This window comes from Rhagoletis pomonella, unplaced genomic scaffold, assembly GCF_013731165.1.
Source record: "Rhagoletis pomonella isolate Grant_MI unplaced genomic scaffold, Rhpom_1.0 Rhpom_scaffold_00003, whole genome shotgun sequence".
Classification (NCBI taxonomy): Eukaryota; Metazoa; Arthropoda; class Insecta; order Diptera; family Tephritidae; genus Rhagoletis; species Rhagoletis pomonella.
The window spans coordinates 80,252,575-80,265,633 of record NW_023458557.1 but is presented as its reverse complement, the minus strand read 5'-3'; the positions used below and the strand labels follow the sequence as shown (position 1 = coordinate 80,265,633).

At 37.9% G+C, this 13,059-nt stretch overlaps 1 protein-coding gene across 1 annotated transcript; it reads right to left on the bottom strand.

The window, feature by feature from the left end:
• Positions 1-1,857: 1,857 nt before the first annotated feature.
• LOC118736391 (aspartate and glycine-rich protein-like) lies at positions 1,858-2,380 on the bottom strand. The gene is made up of 2 exons (XM_036466485.1): positions 2,140-2,380; positions 1,858-2,045 (listed from the first exon to the last, which is right to left on the bottom strand). Exons 1-2 carry the CDS (start codon positions 2,378-2,380, stop codon positions 1,858-1,860), a joined length of 429 nt encoding a protein of 142 aa, XP_036322378.1.
• Positions 2,381-13,059: the final 10,679 nt, after the last annotated feature.

The window sequence follows — 13,059 nt, the reverse complement described above, 5'->3', positions numbered from 1 at the left end:
AAAATGACGACGGCTCCCATATTTTATAAGTTCTTAAGTGAATGTGCGTGTGTGCGTCTGTGTAGTGGCATGCGCTTGTGTCGTGGCAACAACATGGCGTTACTCATTATGCCAGCGAATGCCGAAACAAAAGCAAAGCGCCAACGTCGTATGCTAAAGCTTGGGAGTAGCACCAGCTGAGAAGGAGGAGCAGAAAAGCTGAAGTTCGCGTAAAGGCATTAACAAACACAAAAAAAAAAAAAACACGATAACGAAAAATAAGCACAGTGACAACAACAACAGCAACAGCAAGTGGTCGCGCCAACAAAATATGTACGTGAAAACAACAAAAACAAAAACAAAAACATTTAACAAATAGGATTGGCGGCATGGACACTCGCTTTGCTAAGCGCCAGCAGCTAAAAAGGAGGATAAGAAAAAGAAAAAACTTGCAAAGGGCAGCAACGAATGAAGCAAAACGGCGAGTTGCGCGCAAAAAAAAAGTGAAAATAAATTATGGAAAAGTCGAGGTAGGCGAGTTGTTGGCAAGTCGCATGGCTGGTGAGTGTGGGCGTGTGTGTGTGTGTGTGTGTGTGTGTGTGTGTGTGTGTTTGTGTTAGCCACAGCGATGATGGCGCTCACGAATGTCCGTTCTTACTGCGATGGCGACAGCAGTGGTTGTAGGAGTCATGTGGCGGCTGGTTTCAAACTCATTTTCGCATATGCCACACGTTAAGCCGGTCAGATGGCGGCTTAGTCAGCGGTGGCAATGAGAGCTATGCCGGCGGCTGCGGTGGCATCTATGCTCGTGAATACCACAGCGAACGAATGTGGTTAAGCTTATCTAATCCTCTAATGCACACGCGAAGTTGATTATGCCGCCAACAAACAGACATAAACACCGCTGCAAATACACGTATATGGGTATATAAATAGATCCACGTAAGCCACAGTCATTGGCGCGCTTGTTAGAGTATGTGCCAACAAACGCCAAAAGCTGTAAAAGTTCGCCTACTAGCGGCAAGTTGGATGCGGCGCGAATGAGCCGGCCATGTTACACATACACATGTACATCGTTGCCAACACTAGATATTTTTGTACCTAAATGCTTTGGGTTGACTAGCAACTGCCAACTGCCAACTGCCCAGTCCAGTCCAGCGTCTGCCTCGTGTTAGTTTGCCTTCTTCTCTTGCTGCCGTCCTTTTATTCATTCAGCCTTACAGCGAATTAAGGTTTCTTATTTCGTGTCAAACTCGTTTGCTACTTCAGCTGTGGTCCGTCCTCCGCCCAGCCGCTATGTGGCACTGCCTCTAGCTCACTTCAACATTTAGTACATACATATGTATGTATGTTTGTATTGCCATGGAAGCACCACTAACACTACTCGAATATGGTTGGCGAATGGAATGTTTGCCAGCTGCGGCTAAGTTAAGGTGTTCTTTTGTGTCACACATCCAGGCAATGGCGGTGTAGATATATGGAATGGCATGTGTATGCGAATGTGCACGACCGCGTGAATCTTTGGATTAAGCAGTAAGCACTGTGCTGATACCAAAGGTCTAAGTATTTGATGGTGGCAGTAAGGGTATGTGGCACGCTATACATATGAATGTGCGATGTTGGTGCTGTTGAAACCCTGCAAAGTTATTTATTTCCTGAAAGTATTAAAGTTTGCTATTAAGTGCGGCAATTTTGCATACTTGCATGCTTATAAATACTTATTCACATATATGTACTTACATACGTGTGTATGTTTGTACATAGGTATTAATGGGAAATTACAGAAGCATCATATGTTCTCCAAGGAAAGCGATGAGCCAGGGTCTAAGCAGCATAGCTGTCAACCAATTGGACTTTTAGCTAAGCAACGAGATAGCTTTATGGCGTATATGTATACATATGTGGTGGAGCAATACATTTATATAAACTTCCAGGATTGCCAACAAGCAACAAAATGTATTGCTTTTTCTCCCCGCCAGCATTAGTATTACATTTATTACCATTACTAGTACGATTACCAACATCATTACTATTAAAATTATCATTACCACTACCATTTATCATCACTATTATCATTGCTTTATTCATTACCATTAGTGTAATTACCATTACCATTGCCATTACCATTACCTTTACCATTACCATTATGGTTACTATTACCATTACTATTACAATTTACAATAGCATTATCATTATCATTGCCATTACCATTACCATTATTAATACAATTACTATTAAGATGTCCATTGCTGTTATCATCATCATTATCGTTACCATTTCCATTACCATAGTAATTAATTTTATCAATACTATTACCATTATCCTCATTATTACCATTACTGTTACAATTTCCATTGCCATTATCATTATTCCTGCCATTTCCAATAATTACCTTAATCATTTTCATTACCATAACCAATAAGATTGCCATCATTACCAATACCAATTACCACTTTAACTATCATTATACCGCCTACACTTCTGCATTCGCTTGAACCAATTTTTAAAGCACTTTTGCCACTCAGAAGTGGATAAAGGCTTCAACAGCTACTTCAAGCATTGGAAACGTCGACCTCGCATTTCATTTTTGATGTTCGGGAACAAAATGAAATCATTAGGTGCCAAATAAGGGCTGCAAGGCGGATTACGCATTAATTCGATATTTTGAGTGCTCAAAAACTCTCTTGTGTGTGCCGATACGTAGGAGCTTGGCATTGGCTTGGTGAAGGATGCTTCGTCTTCGGCGGTTGGTTTTCCTTAATTATCCAAAAACGTCTGGCAAACAAATGGTTGCGTACCACTCAGAATTGACTGTTTTAAGTTTCTCTAGTGGTACAGTTGCGACAGGACCAGATTTTCCAAAAAAAAAAAAAAAAACAGGCGACCATTTGCCTTGAGCTGATTCGTCCGCGAACAACTTTTATTGGATTAAGCTCGTCTGTAAACACCCATACCGTCGATTGCTGTTTTATTTCCGGCTTATATGCATAAGTAGATCCAAGATTCGTCACCTATTACGATGTCATAGACGTGCATTGAACCGCAGCGGCTAAATTTATTCAACATTTCTTTACACCAATCGACATGGCAAATTTTTAAAATTTGCGGTATCCAACGAGAACAAATTTTTTTTAAACTATTATTGAGAAGTGACTGGGTATGTGAAACCGTCTATGTATGACTAGATTTCGAAAAGGTTTCCTAAATAGATATTTAAACCCTTATTGAGAGACTCCAACCGACTAACGGGCTGCTGTAGTGCTTTTTAGGAAAGAGAAAACCAAGTACAAGAATATAATTCTTAAAAGGTTTCTGCTCTCACAAGTTGAGGTGGGGGGCTGAGCCCTCCATTAGTGAACAACGTGGATCTTGCTAAAGCTTTCCAACCAACGAACATAGTTTTCAGGTTCGCAGTTTGTTCCAAAGTTTAGCAATTGTTGCCTTTTATAAAATTTTGTCATAAAAATAAGTTTCGCACTCAAAAGGATGCACGTCGATAGGGAAGACCAATTATTACCTTCCCCCAAAAAATCCATCGATTCACATAAACAAGGTTAGAATGCTGAAACAAATGTTTTTCCTAGATAAAACTCTAGTGTTTCCAATATAGTATAGAGCTGACTTTAGAGCGACTGCTCTACACCAAGAAGCACAAGGACATGTCCTTGCAGAAGCTTCTGCGCGATGCCACGGTGCCTCGAGTTATTTCTCGCTGTGGGTTATAATGAGTAAAGCGACAATTGAACACTACTAACTACTGAATATGCACCGGCTCTTTGTCTCCCTTGTTCTACGTAAGCTCTCTTCCCATAATTGCTTCCCATTGCATTTGAAGCAACACCAGTTGCAGCTGAAAGCTCGATCTGTCTCTTATCTATCGCAGCTGTGTACGATTGTATTCTGAATATTTAACAAGTTCATACCTACCTATTCTTAACAGGGACCAAGAATGCGTTCCTGTTTTTGTTTAGTTCTGCATGAGAACAAAATGTAATATGAAGAACGTTCCCACAAAAGAACTAAACGGGAACAAGTGTATTGAGAGCAGTTTGAATGGGAACAAAGTGAGAACACAATGTTCGGCAACGTTTGCGTAAAGAATAAAATGCGAGTACGTTCTGAAGAAGAAAAAATGAGAACGAAACTTTCGTTCCCACAAAAGAACTAAACGGGAACAAAATTATTCCGAACGTTTTAATTGAGAACGAAAGTATCGAGAACGTTTTCACTGAGGATGAAATAAGAACAAAAGTCTGGGGAACGTAATGCTAGAGATCAAACGTATTGAGAACGTTAAGAATTATAGGGACATCTACGTGTTAAGACGAAAAATCGGTTAACTGAAAACCATGATTGTTAACTCTAAGCCAGAGGATATCTGGATAATTTAAACTTCTACATCATTTACCATTTGTGGAACAATTTTTCATTTATTGTTGAACATTGACTTAATCTGCATAATTATCTTTCAGTGCTTTTGTGTTTATTTTTAATATTCAAACATTTCAAACTTATGGAACGCTATGAGAGAAATTGTGTTATCGCTTCCATTCTTCGCGAATAGTTCATAGAAGATTTGTTCCCGTTCGTTCTCTGTCAGAAAATTCCTGAGACTTAAGTTCGCAAATGGTTCGATAGAAAGACTTTTGCTCCGATTTTGTTCTTTGTCAGAACGTTTCGGAGACTTTTGTTCGCATTTTGTTCTCTTTGCGAACGTTCCACAGGATTTGGTTCTTATATAATTCCCATTTAGAACGTTCTCGACAGTTCTGTTCTTACGATCGTTCTTGTGAAAACATTCTCGAAGATATGGTTCTCATCTCTGTTTGGCTTTTTAAGCGTTCTTGGAACAAAAAAACTATGAGAACGTTATACTTGTCAATTAGTGACTTAAAAAAATGCGTGTATCACACCAAGACCTAAATATACTGCGAACCTGAAAGATCTTTTGTATTCAAGGCAAGAGTTACCTAACAGTGAATATAGAAGTTACCTTCGGGTTTTATAATAAATGTTAAAAGAACTTTGGTAGAGGAAATCATAATTCTTACTTACTCGACTAATCTGACTAAGATGGAATAATCACTACGAATGTACTGTGAAGTTTCATTGTCTTTAAGACAGAGCCGCCAATTCGTTGCATATGAAAATGTGGTTGGTTGGTGGTGGAGTGACTAAATCTCCAAAAATTAACGTACAACCTGCTCTATTGAAGAGTTTAAGGCGCCTTAGGATCCCTTTTAATTATGCGTTCATAGTCTACCTACTCAGTAATAATTCGTCTCGAAGAAGACCGCTTGAGCTCACAAACTTGTTTCGATGCCATAGGGACAGTTGAGGATCCTTCTCTTCCTTAGAAAATGAAGGTATGTAACAGCTCTGTCGGGAGTTCGAATAATAGCTGCTTCGATACCAACAATTTTTTTTTTTCAATTAATACTGGGTATTCTTAGAGATTTTTTTTTAAGCGAAAACATGGCAACCCTATGGCTAAAACATAAACGTGATTTCGTTACTGACACGTTTCTCTGTGCTTAAAAAAGCGAAGCATAGTTACGTTGATTCATACATACATACATAAGTGAGGTAAAATATGTACATATGCTGGCCCCTAACATGGACGTAAACGTATGTACGTAATATGTACATATACATATGTATGTATGTATGTATCCATATGGAAAAAGTAATTTAAAAGCAATCTAAGAAGCAAGCAGCAGCAGCCGCCCAAGAAAAAAACGTGCGGACTATTGAAAAAAACAAATGCGGAACGTAAGCGACAACAACAATTTTAGCAAAAAAAAAAACAAAAGAATGAACAAACAAGTAAGAAAGTCTAAGTTCGGGCGGAGCCGAACATTAAATACCCGGCGCAAGTTTTCCACCTTTCCGAAAGCTACCGCTACATGATAAGCCGGGGTGTATACATTTTAAGTAAATTAGCGTCCTTAAATTTCGAAATATTGAAATTTAAAGCATATCTGAAATTTACCGTTATATGAAAAGCGGCCTCAATTTTAGTCCGATTTCAACAATTTTCAACGGTTTGCTTTTATGTGGCAAGCACAATAACCATACCGAGCTTGGTACAAATTGCTAGAACGGTTAGCGAGATACATATATGTGATCACAAGTGGGCGGTGCTACGCCCATTTTCCAAAATTTTGTCATAAACGTATTTCTTGGTAAAGAATTGTTGCAATCATCAATTTTGAATAAATTAGCTTCAATATTTACTGATTTATCGAAGATTTTGTATTTCTCGAAATTACCGTTATATGGGATGTGGGCGGGGTTATTGTCCGATTTTAGAAATTTTCGGCCAGTTGGTATGCTGTACCAGGACCAACAACTGTGCCAAGTTTGGAAGAAATTGGTGTAGCGGTTACCAAGATATACACATGTAACCATAAGTGGGCGTGGCTACGCCCATTTGCCAAAATTTTGTAATATTCTTATTTTTCGTCTAAAACTCATTGCAAATATCAATTTTGAGTGAATTATCTTCAGTAGTTACTAAAATATTGCAGTTTTCGTTTTTCTGAAAATTACCGTTATATGAGAGGTAGGCGTGGTTATTGTCCGATTTTTAAAATTTTCAGCCATTTAGTATGCTGTACTAAGGCCAACAACTGTGCCAAGTTTGGAAGAAATTGGTGCAGCGGTTACCAAGATATACACATGTAACCATAAGTGGGCGTGGCTACGCCCATTTTCCAAAAATTTATAATATTCATGTTTTCCCTCTGAAACTCATTGTAAGTATCAATTTTGAGTGAATTATCTTCAGTAGTTACTAAAATATCGCAGTTTTCGTATTTCTTAAAATTACCGTTATATGGGAGGTAGGCGTGGTTATTATCCGATTTCGCCCATTTTCAATACCATCCGTCCCACGCCCAAAAGAAGTTCACGTACCAAGTTTCGTTAAGATATCTCAATTTTTACTCGAGTTATCGTTTGCACAGACGGACAGACGGACGGACGGACGGACGGACGGACGGACGGACGGACGGACAGACAGTCATCGCTTAATCGATTTCTCTTTTCATTCTGATCATTTATGTATACATTTGTCTATATCTATCTCGATTCGTTTTGCCTGTTACAAACAACCGTTATGTGAACAAAGTTATAATACCCTTGTGCACAAGTGCGCTCGGGTATAAAAAAAGTTTTACAAGATAGGTATGCATGTAAGAAATGCTTGTGTTTTAGCAGTTGTTTGAGCTTGAGTTGGTAATATCTACATATATACATATGTGCGTATGCTTGTGCAAGTGAGCTTAATTGAAGCACATGTGTACGCTGCTGTGGTACGAGAGAAGGCGCGCAGGGTGCTGCAGTGGGGATATTTGAGTGATTTTGTGCCTCACCATTCATTGGCTCGGCGGTGTGCATTACGTACGTACATATGTACATACGTGCGTATGTACTACCATAAATCTGTGTGCTTTATAATGTATGCCTGAGTATGTGTAAATATATTTATTTGTACTTAAGTGGGTACCTAAAGCTAAGCGTATACTAAGTAAATGGGCAAATATGCCTAAGAATGCCTGAGTGTGCCAGCGCCAGTGGTTCTCAAACGTGTGTAAGCATTTTATTTGAACAATTTAAGTAACTTTGGAAGACTTGACTTTGAATTAAAAACTAATAAGTTTTTGTTAAGCCGTCTTAAACTACACCCATGGCTAGTTAATCGTTGAAATATTGTTTGGGAACGCAATGACATACACACATATGTATGTATTGTTTTCAAGAGGCAATGACAAATCTTGAGATCAGTTGTTGTAATAAAAACCAAAAATTAAGTAAAATTTAAAATAAGTAAAAAATATTACAAAAATTAAAAACAAAATAAAAAATAAATAAAAAACAAAAAATAACCAAATTAAATCAAATAAAAGCAATTATAAAAAATGAAATAAAACCAAAAATTAAAATAAAACAAAAAAAAAGTAAGTAAATAATTAGGGAGGTCACAAGGTGTTGTATACTGACCTTAAACGGCTAAAACTATATTTTAGAGGTTCGCAAGCTACCATAAAAGTCATATCATGAACTTTCACTTGTGGTTTAAAATCCTCTTAACACTTATTCAGTCGTTAAAAGCTTTAACACATACGAAAATACAACACATACGACAACTTGTGAACTACCTAAATATAAAAAAATAAAATAAAAATATAAAAAAAAATTTAAAAAAGTAAAATTAAAAAATAAATAAATAAATAGCAAAATTAAAATAAATAAATAACAAAAATTTAAATTTAAAATAAATGCAAAAATAGAACAAAAAAATTTGAATAAAATTGTGTAAAATGAAACTAAAAATAAATAAAAATCAAAAATACACCATGAAAAAGAACAAAATACAAAGTTAAAAATTACTAAATAAATATAAAATAAAATTATAATTCAAAATAAATATAATAAAAATGTAGACAAAGAGGAAAAATAAACACATTAAATAAAAACTCAACAAAATCTTCATAAAAAACGCCCTTAGGCCCAATAAAAATTGTTGAATAAAAAATTTAAGTTTAAATCAAAACAAAATAAAGGTATCTATCAATAATTTTTTTTAATTTAAGAAAAAAACACAAATTAAAAATAATTGAATTACCTACACTAAATAAAATAGAAAATGTTTCCGTAAAATAAACAATGTGTGTAAAAATTAACAACCAAACTCGAAAAAAATAATAAAAAAATACGCGGTTTCTTGAAACGACGATATTTAGATACATATATCTATATCTATCTATCTATCTATATCTCTATCTATCTATCTATCTATATTTCTATAGATATGCAGTTTGAAAAATTCGGTTTGTATGCGAGGTGCCACACCCCCTTCACTTAGCAGTATGAAATATACATTACAACGGTTTCGGAGGAGTTTGACCACAAACACCGTGACACTAGATTTTTATATATTGGAAGATTAATCAAAATAACATAAAAAATTAAAACGAAAACCAAATATGTAGCAGGTAAAGAGATAGTAAATAGTAAGAAAAAAATTTATAAAATGAAATAAAACAGGAAACTTTCGGTTCTTCGGTTAAATTTAGTTCAAATCCATGTTGCAAAAAAAAATTCTACCATTATAGGGAAGCAAGCACCATTGCTTGAAATGCTACCACACGTGCAACCACTAAACGCCATTGGAAGCTAGAGCAAGGAGCGGCCATCGCAACTAAGTAAAATAAGAGTTGTTGAGAAGGAGCAAAAATTAAGCTGATTGACCAATGGATGCAGCTGCCGGTGATTGCATTGCAGCGTTGACATGGCTGCAAGACATACAGAAGCTAGAGAAAAAAACTAGGGCCCACATGCTGAGTTGTAGCTAAAAATAACCGCTTGAAGATATATGTATGTACTTAGTTGCATGTGTGTGCATCTGACTAGCAGCCAACTGGAGACACATCTTTTTTTATACATTTAGCCAACCGTTCATACGCCAACGCTGCTGATGACACATACGCTGATTGCAAAAACAATTACAGGCCAACCAAAGGCAAGTAACAAAAAAAAAAATAAAATAAAATAACAACAAGAAAATGATGCAAAAGTGCAATGGCAACCAACAGCAGCAATGACATTTGAGCCAACAACGGAAGCTGCCTGCCTGCCTGCCTGCCGCCTTGCTGCCACCGACTGGTTGGTTGCATATTGTTTTAATATAAAATCTAGCTGTTGTTGAGTGCAGTAGCGATTTTTGTTGTTGTTCCTTGCGTCCATTGCATTTTGCGCCAGTTGCCACATGCAGCCGTTCATTGCTTGTCGCCAATTATTTAGTCGGGTAAATGGCAGCTGCAGAAGCAGATTTTCTTTCGATTTTGTCTCTTTTTTTGCAATTAAATCTGCATCCAAATATGCATGTATGTATGTATGTATGTATGTATGTATGTATGTAGTTGTGCTGCACTTGGATTACACGGTTGTTGCTGGCATCAAGAACCTGCCCTTGTTGCAAGGCCACTTCGACAGAATTAGATATCTACAGCGCGCTGAGGAAGCGCTAGCGATTCGTTGGCCGTGATACGAGCATTTCTTAGTAGACACGTTGGCAAATATGGGAATGCTCTTAGCTAGGCTGCAGTTGCAATACATGTTTGGTAATGGCAAGTCAGCTTTTTCTAGTTCGTTGTTGGTTTGAAATCTAATACTGAGGCAGTGGTTCCCAACCGAAGGAGAGCGGTTTTGAGTTGGTTTGCGAAAGAAAAGTTAAGAAACGAGTTGAGCATAGGACGTTTGCACTAAAGGAGAGCATATGCTGGTGACCCTAAAGGCCTCACAGAGTGATGGTGTCTAGAAATTTTTACCAAGAATTAGTTCATTTAAAAAATTCCAAACAACACCAAATACACCAATCGTGCGATGTGGTTTTGAAACCGACTTCTAAGAGTATCGTTTTAAGAGAAATGTAAAAATTCATTCTAAGAGAAGATCGGTGTCGGATTTGTGATGGAAGAAAGATTCGTCTGCAAGTACTACTAAAAGTGGGATTCTTTAACACTTCGCTCATCTGCGCACACGCCCCGGCGGATGAGAGTACCAAAAAACTAAATAGCGACATTACAATCCTACTTCGAGAATAGATCAGAAAGATATCTATATGGTCCAACTAAAGATGGCAGCAACATCTCCAGCTTTAAAAAAAAAACGCAAAGCTAAGTAGCTGAGAAACTAGAAACCAGTTCGAGCATGTTGTGATAGATGGAAAGCACGCTCCCAGAGTTTTAGACATATGTACGTACAATCTGAGGGCCATAGCTTCTTGCAGCCGAAATAAGAAGGATCCCTTGCGCAACAAAAAATGTGCTTCCAAAAACGGAATAAATGCTGGACGTCGAATAACCAACAAGTTCCTAACTCCACTCACTTTGCGAATTCGCGAGCCACAGGGTCATATTTCTAATTCCCAGCATAATGCCGCAGAGGAATTATTGAATTTCGGCGAGCCCGGAAAACAGCTTGCAGGGCGAGCAATGTCACACTGGCGGTGAAAGGAAAGATGCTGTTCATAGAGCCACGCAGCGATCGAGCACAACATGGAGATAACCGAAAACTGTAGCAGAAAGTTGGGAGATTTGCAGAACGTCTCAAAGCCGAAACTTCGTCTTGTAAAAACAAAAACGGGAACTGGTTCTGATATCCATAGTATATTATATTAGTGGAGGAAGCACTTCTCCACAAAACAAAGTTATCCGGTGGTCAGTCCTAACCAACGTATGCACCTCACAATTATCCAGCGAATCTCTCTGTCCTGGACCTCGAATCAGCTTTGTGGTGCACTTGGATGTCTTTTTTTAGTTTATTTCTGCTTTAGAGGCAGTCGCGCAGCATTATAAAGCTTTAATTGCGGTTAACCGACAAAATGATAACTTCATGTAATTTTAGATTAGTTCCAAAACAGCCACAGCGCCGCTTTCTTGATAATCAGCTAACAACTCAGCTTGAAATACACTGCAGTAATCTGGTAAGATTAATTTGAGTAAAAGCTCCTACGAGTTTATAAGACTTCTAACCCTCTGCTCATGCTTGGTTACGTCGATGTATATGCCAGAGTAAAGTTAGAGTAAGCTTCCAAGGCCATACCTTATTCTTATTCGTTCCTTGAGTTGAGTAAATCTGTGTGATGAAACCATTTTGTCACATCGTTTTATCTGCCTGCATGGCCACTTTTGTGGTCCTGGGTTGAAGCCCTGGTCAAAGCAACATCGAAAAAAAAATAAATCGCAGGCGAAGCTCGGCCAAACACTAACATATGTATAAGGGCCAATCTATTATTATTGTTATGGCAACTTGCCGACAGTTTGCCGTAGAGGTCTATAGGAAAGAGATTAGACATAATTTCCAAGACCGTGGTTGAGGTGGAGGGTAGCGCTCCGATGATAACAATATCTGCCATACTTTGTACTTTTCCGAGGTTTTCCCTAATCTTGTATTTGTTTATGACTATTCACCATTCAGAGAGGCCGTAGAACATTATGAATTACCGCCTATTATGCAGACGTGGTTTAAGTAATTTTTTTTTTCAATTGCATAAATGTAGAGCAGTGATGACCTTCTTGGATCTTTCTTACTCATTGCGATTCCGGTTCAGTTACCTGTCCAAAATGATACCCAGGGATCTAGCTTCGCCCGAAAGTGTCAGCGTAAAACCATTTTGTGAAGGACGCTGGAGTCGAAGAATTTTGTTTCTGTGCTAGCACGATGGGAGTTTATGCCGCTCTCCTTTGTCTAAGTCTTAATAGAATATAGAGTATTGTGTAGAAGTTTGCCTGGAACTTGAGAGTTTTTATGCACTGCCGTTAAGGACAGATCTTCAGCATTTGCATTACCCTGTAAGCTCATGATTGTTTCTTCCTTAGTCGCACAGGAGTGGCGAGAGAACACCACCTTGTGTCGTGCCTGTGCCAATGTATCTATTGACATGCACTTCTCCATCTCCCCGCATTTATAGATGATTGTCGGTAAATTGCGCTACAAGCCAGATGCTGCTTAAAGCTCGACGAGATATAGTATATTGCCTAGCCCAGAAGATTTTCAAGGTTTGAAGCACATTATTTCCCATTCTATATTTGTTTTGCGATGAATGTCTTCTGGATCTTCTGGATCTTCTGGATCCATTTATAATATACATCGAGAAAAAAATGTTAACCACTATGTTTAACACCTCATGGCATGCTGAACTGCTCTACAAAATATGGTCGGACGAAATGGGAATTCAAGTTTGCTTTCCATATTCCATAAAATATTCTACCCGGCCGTATGCGCCAATTGCCAAGGGCATCGGTTATAAGGTCTTACTGAGTATATTGACTTTGTGAAAGGCGTAAGACCACCGCCGACGAACTTTTTGTCGGTGTGGACTGGTAAATCTACTATAGATCAGATATTCACCACTCCCCATGGACAAAAACCGCTTGAGAAGGATTAACCACACCTTTGTTGATTTTTAAAACCGCTTTGGTCAGCGTTAAAAATAGTTACCTCTTTGCTCCAGTGTAAGGTTTCAATATCTATATATTGAACTAATATGCAGAGCGACCATCTGCATCATCA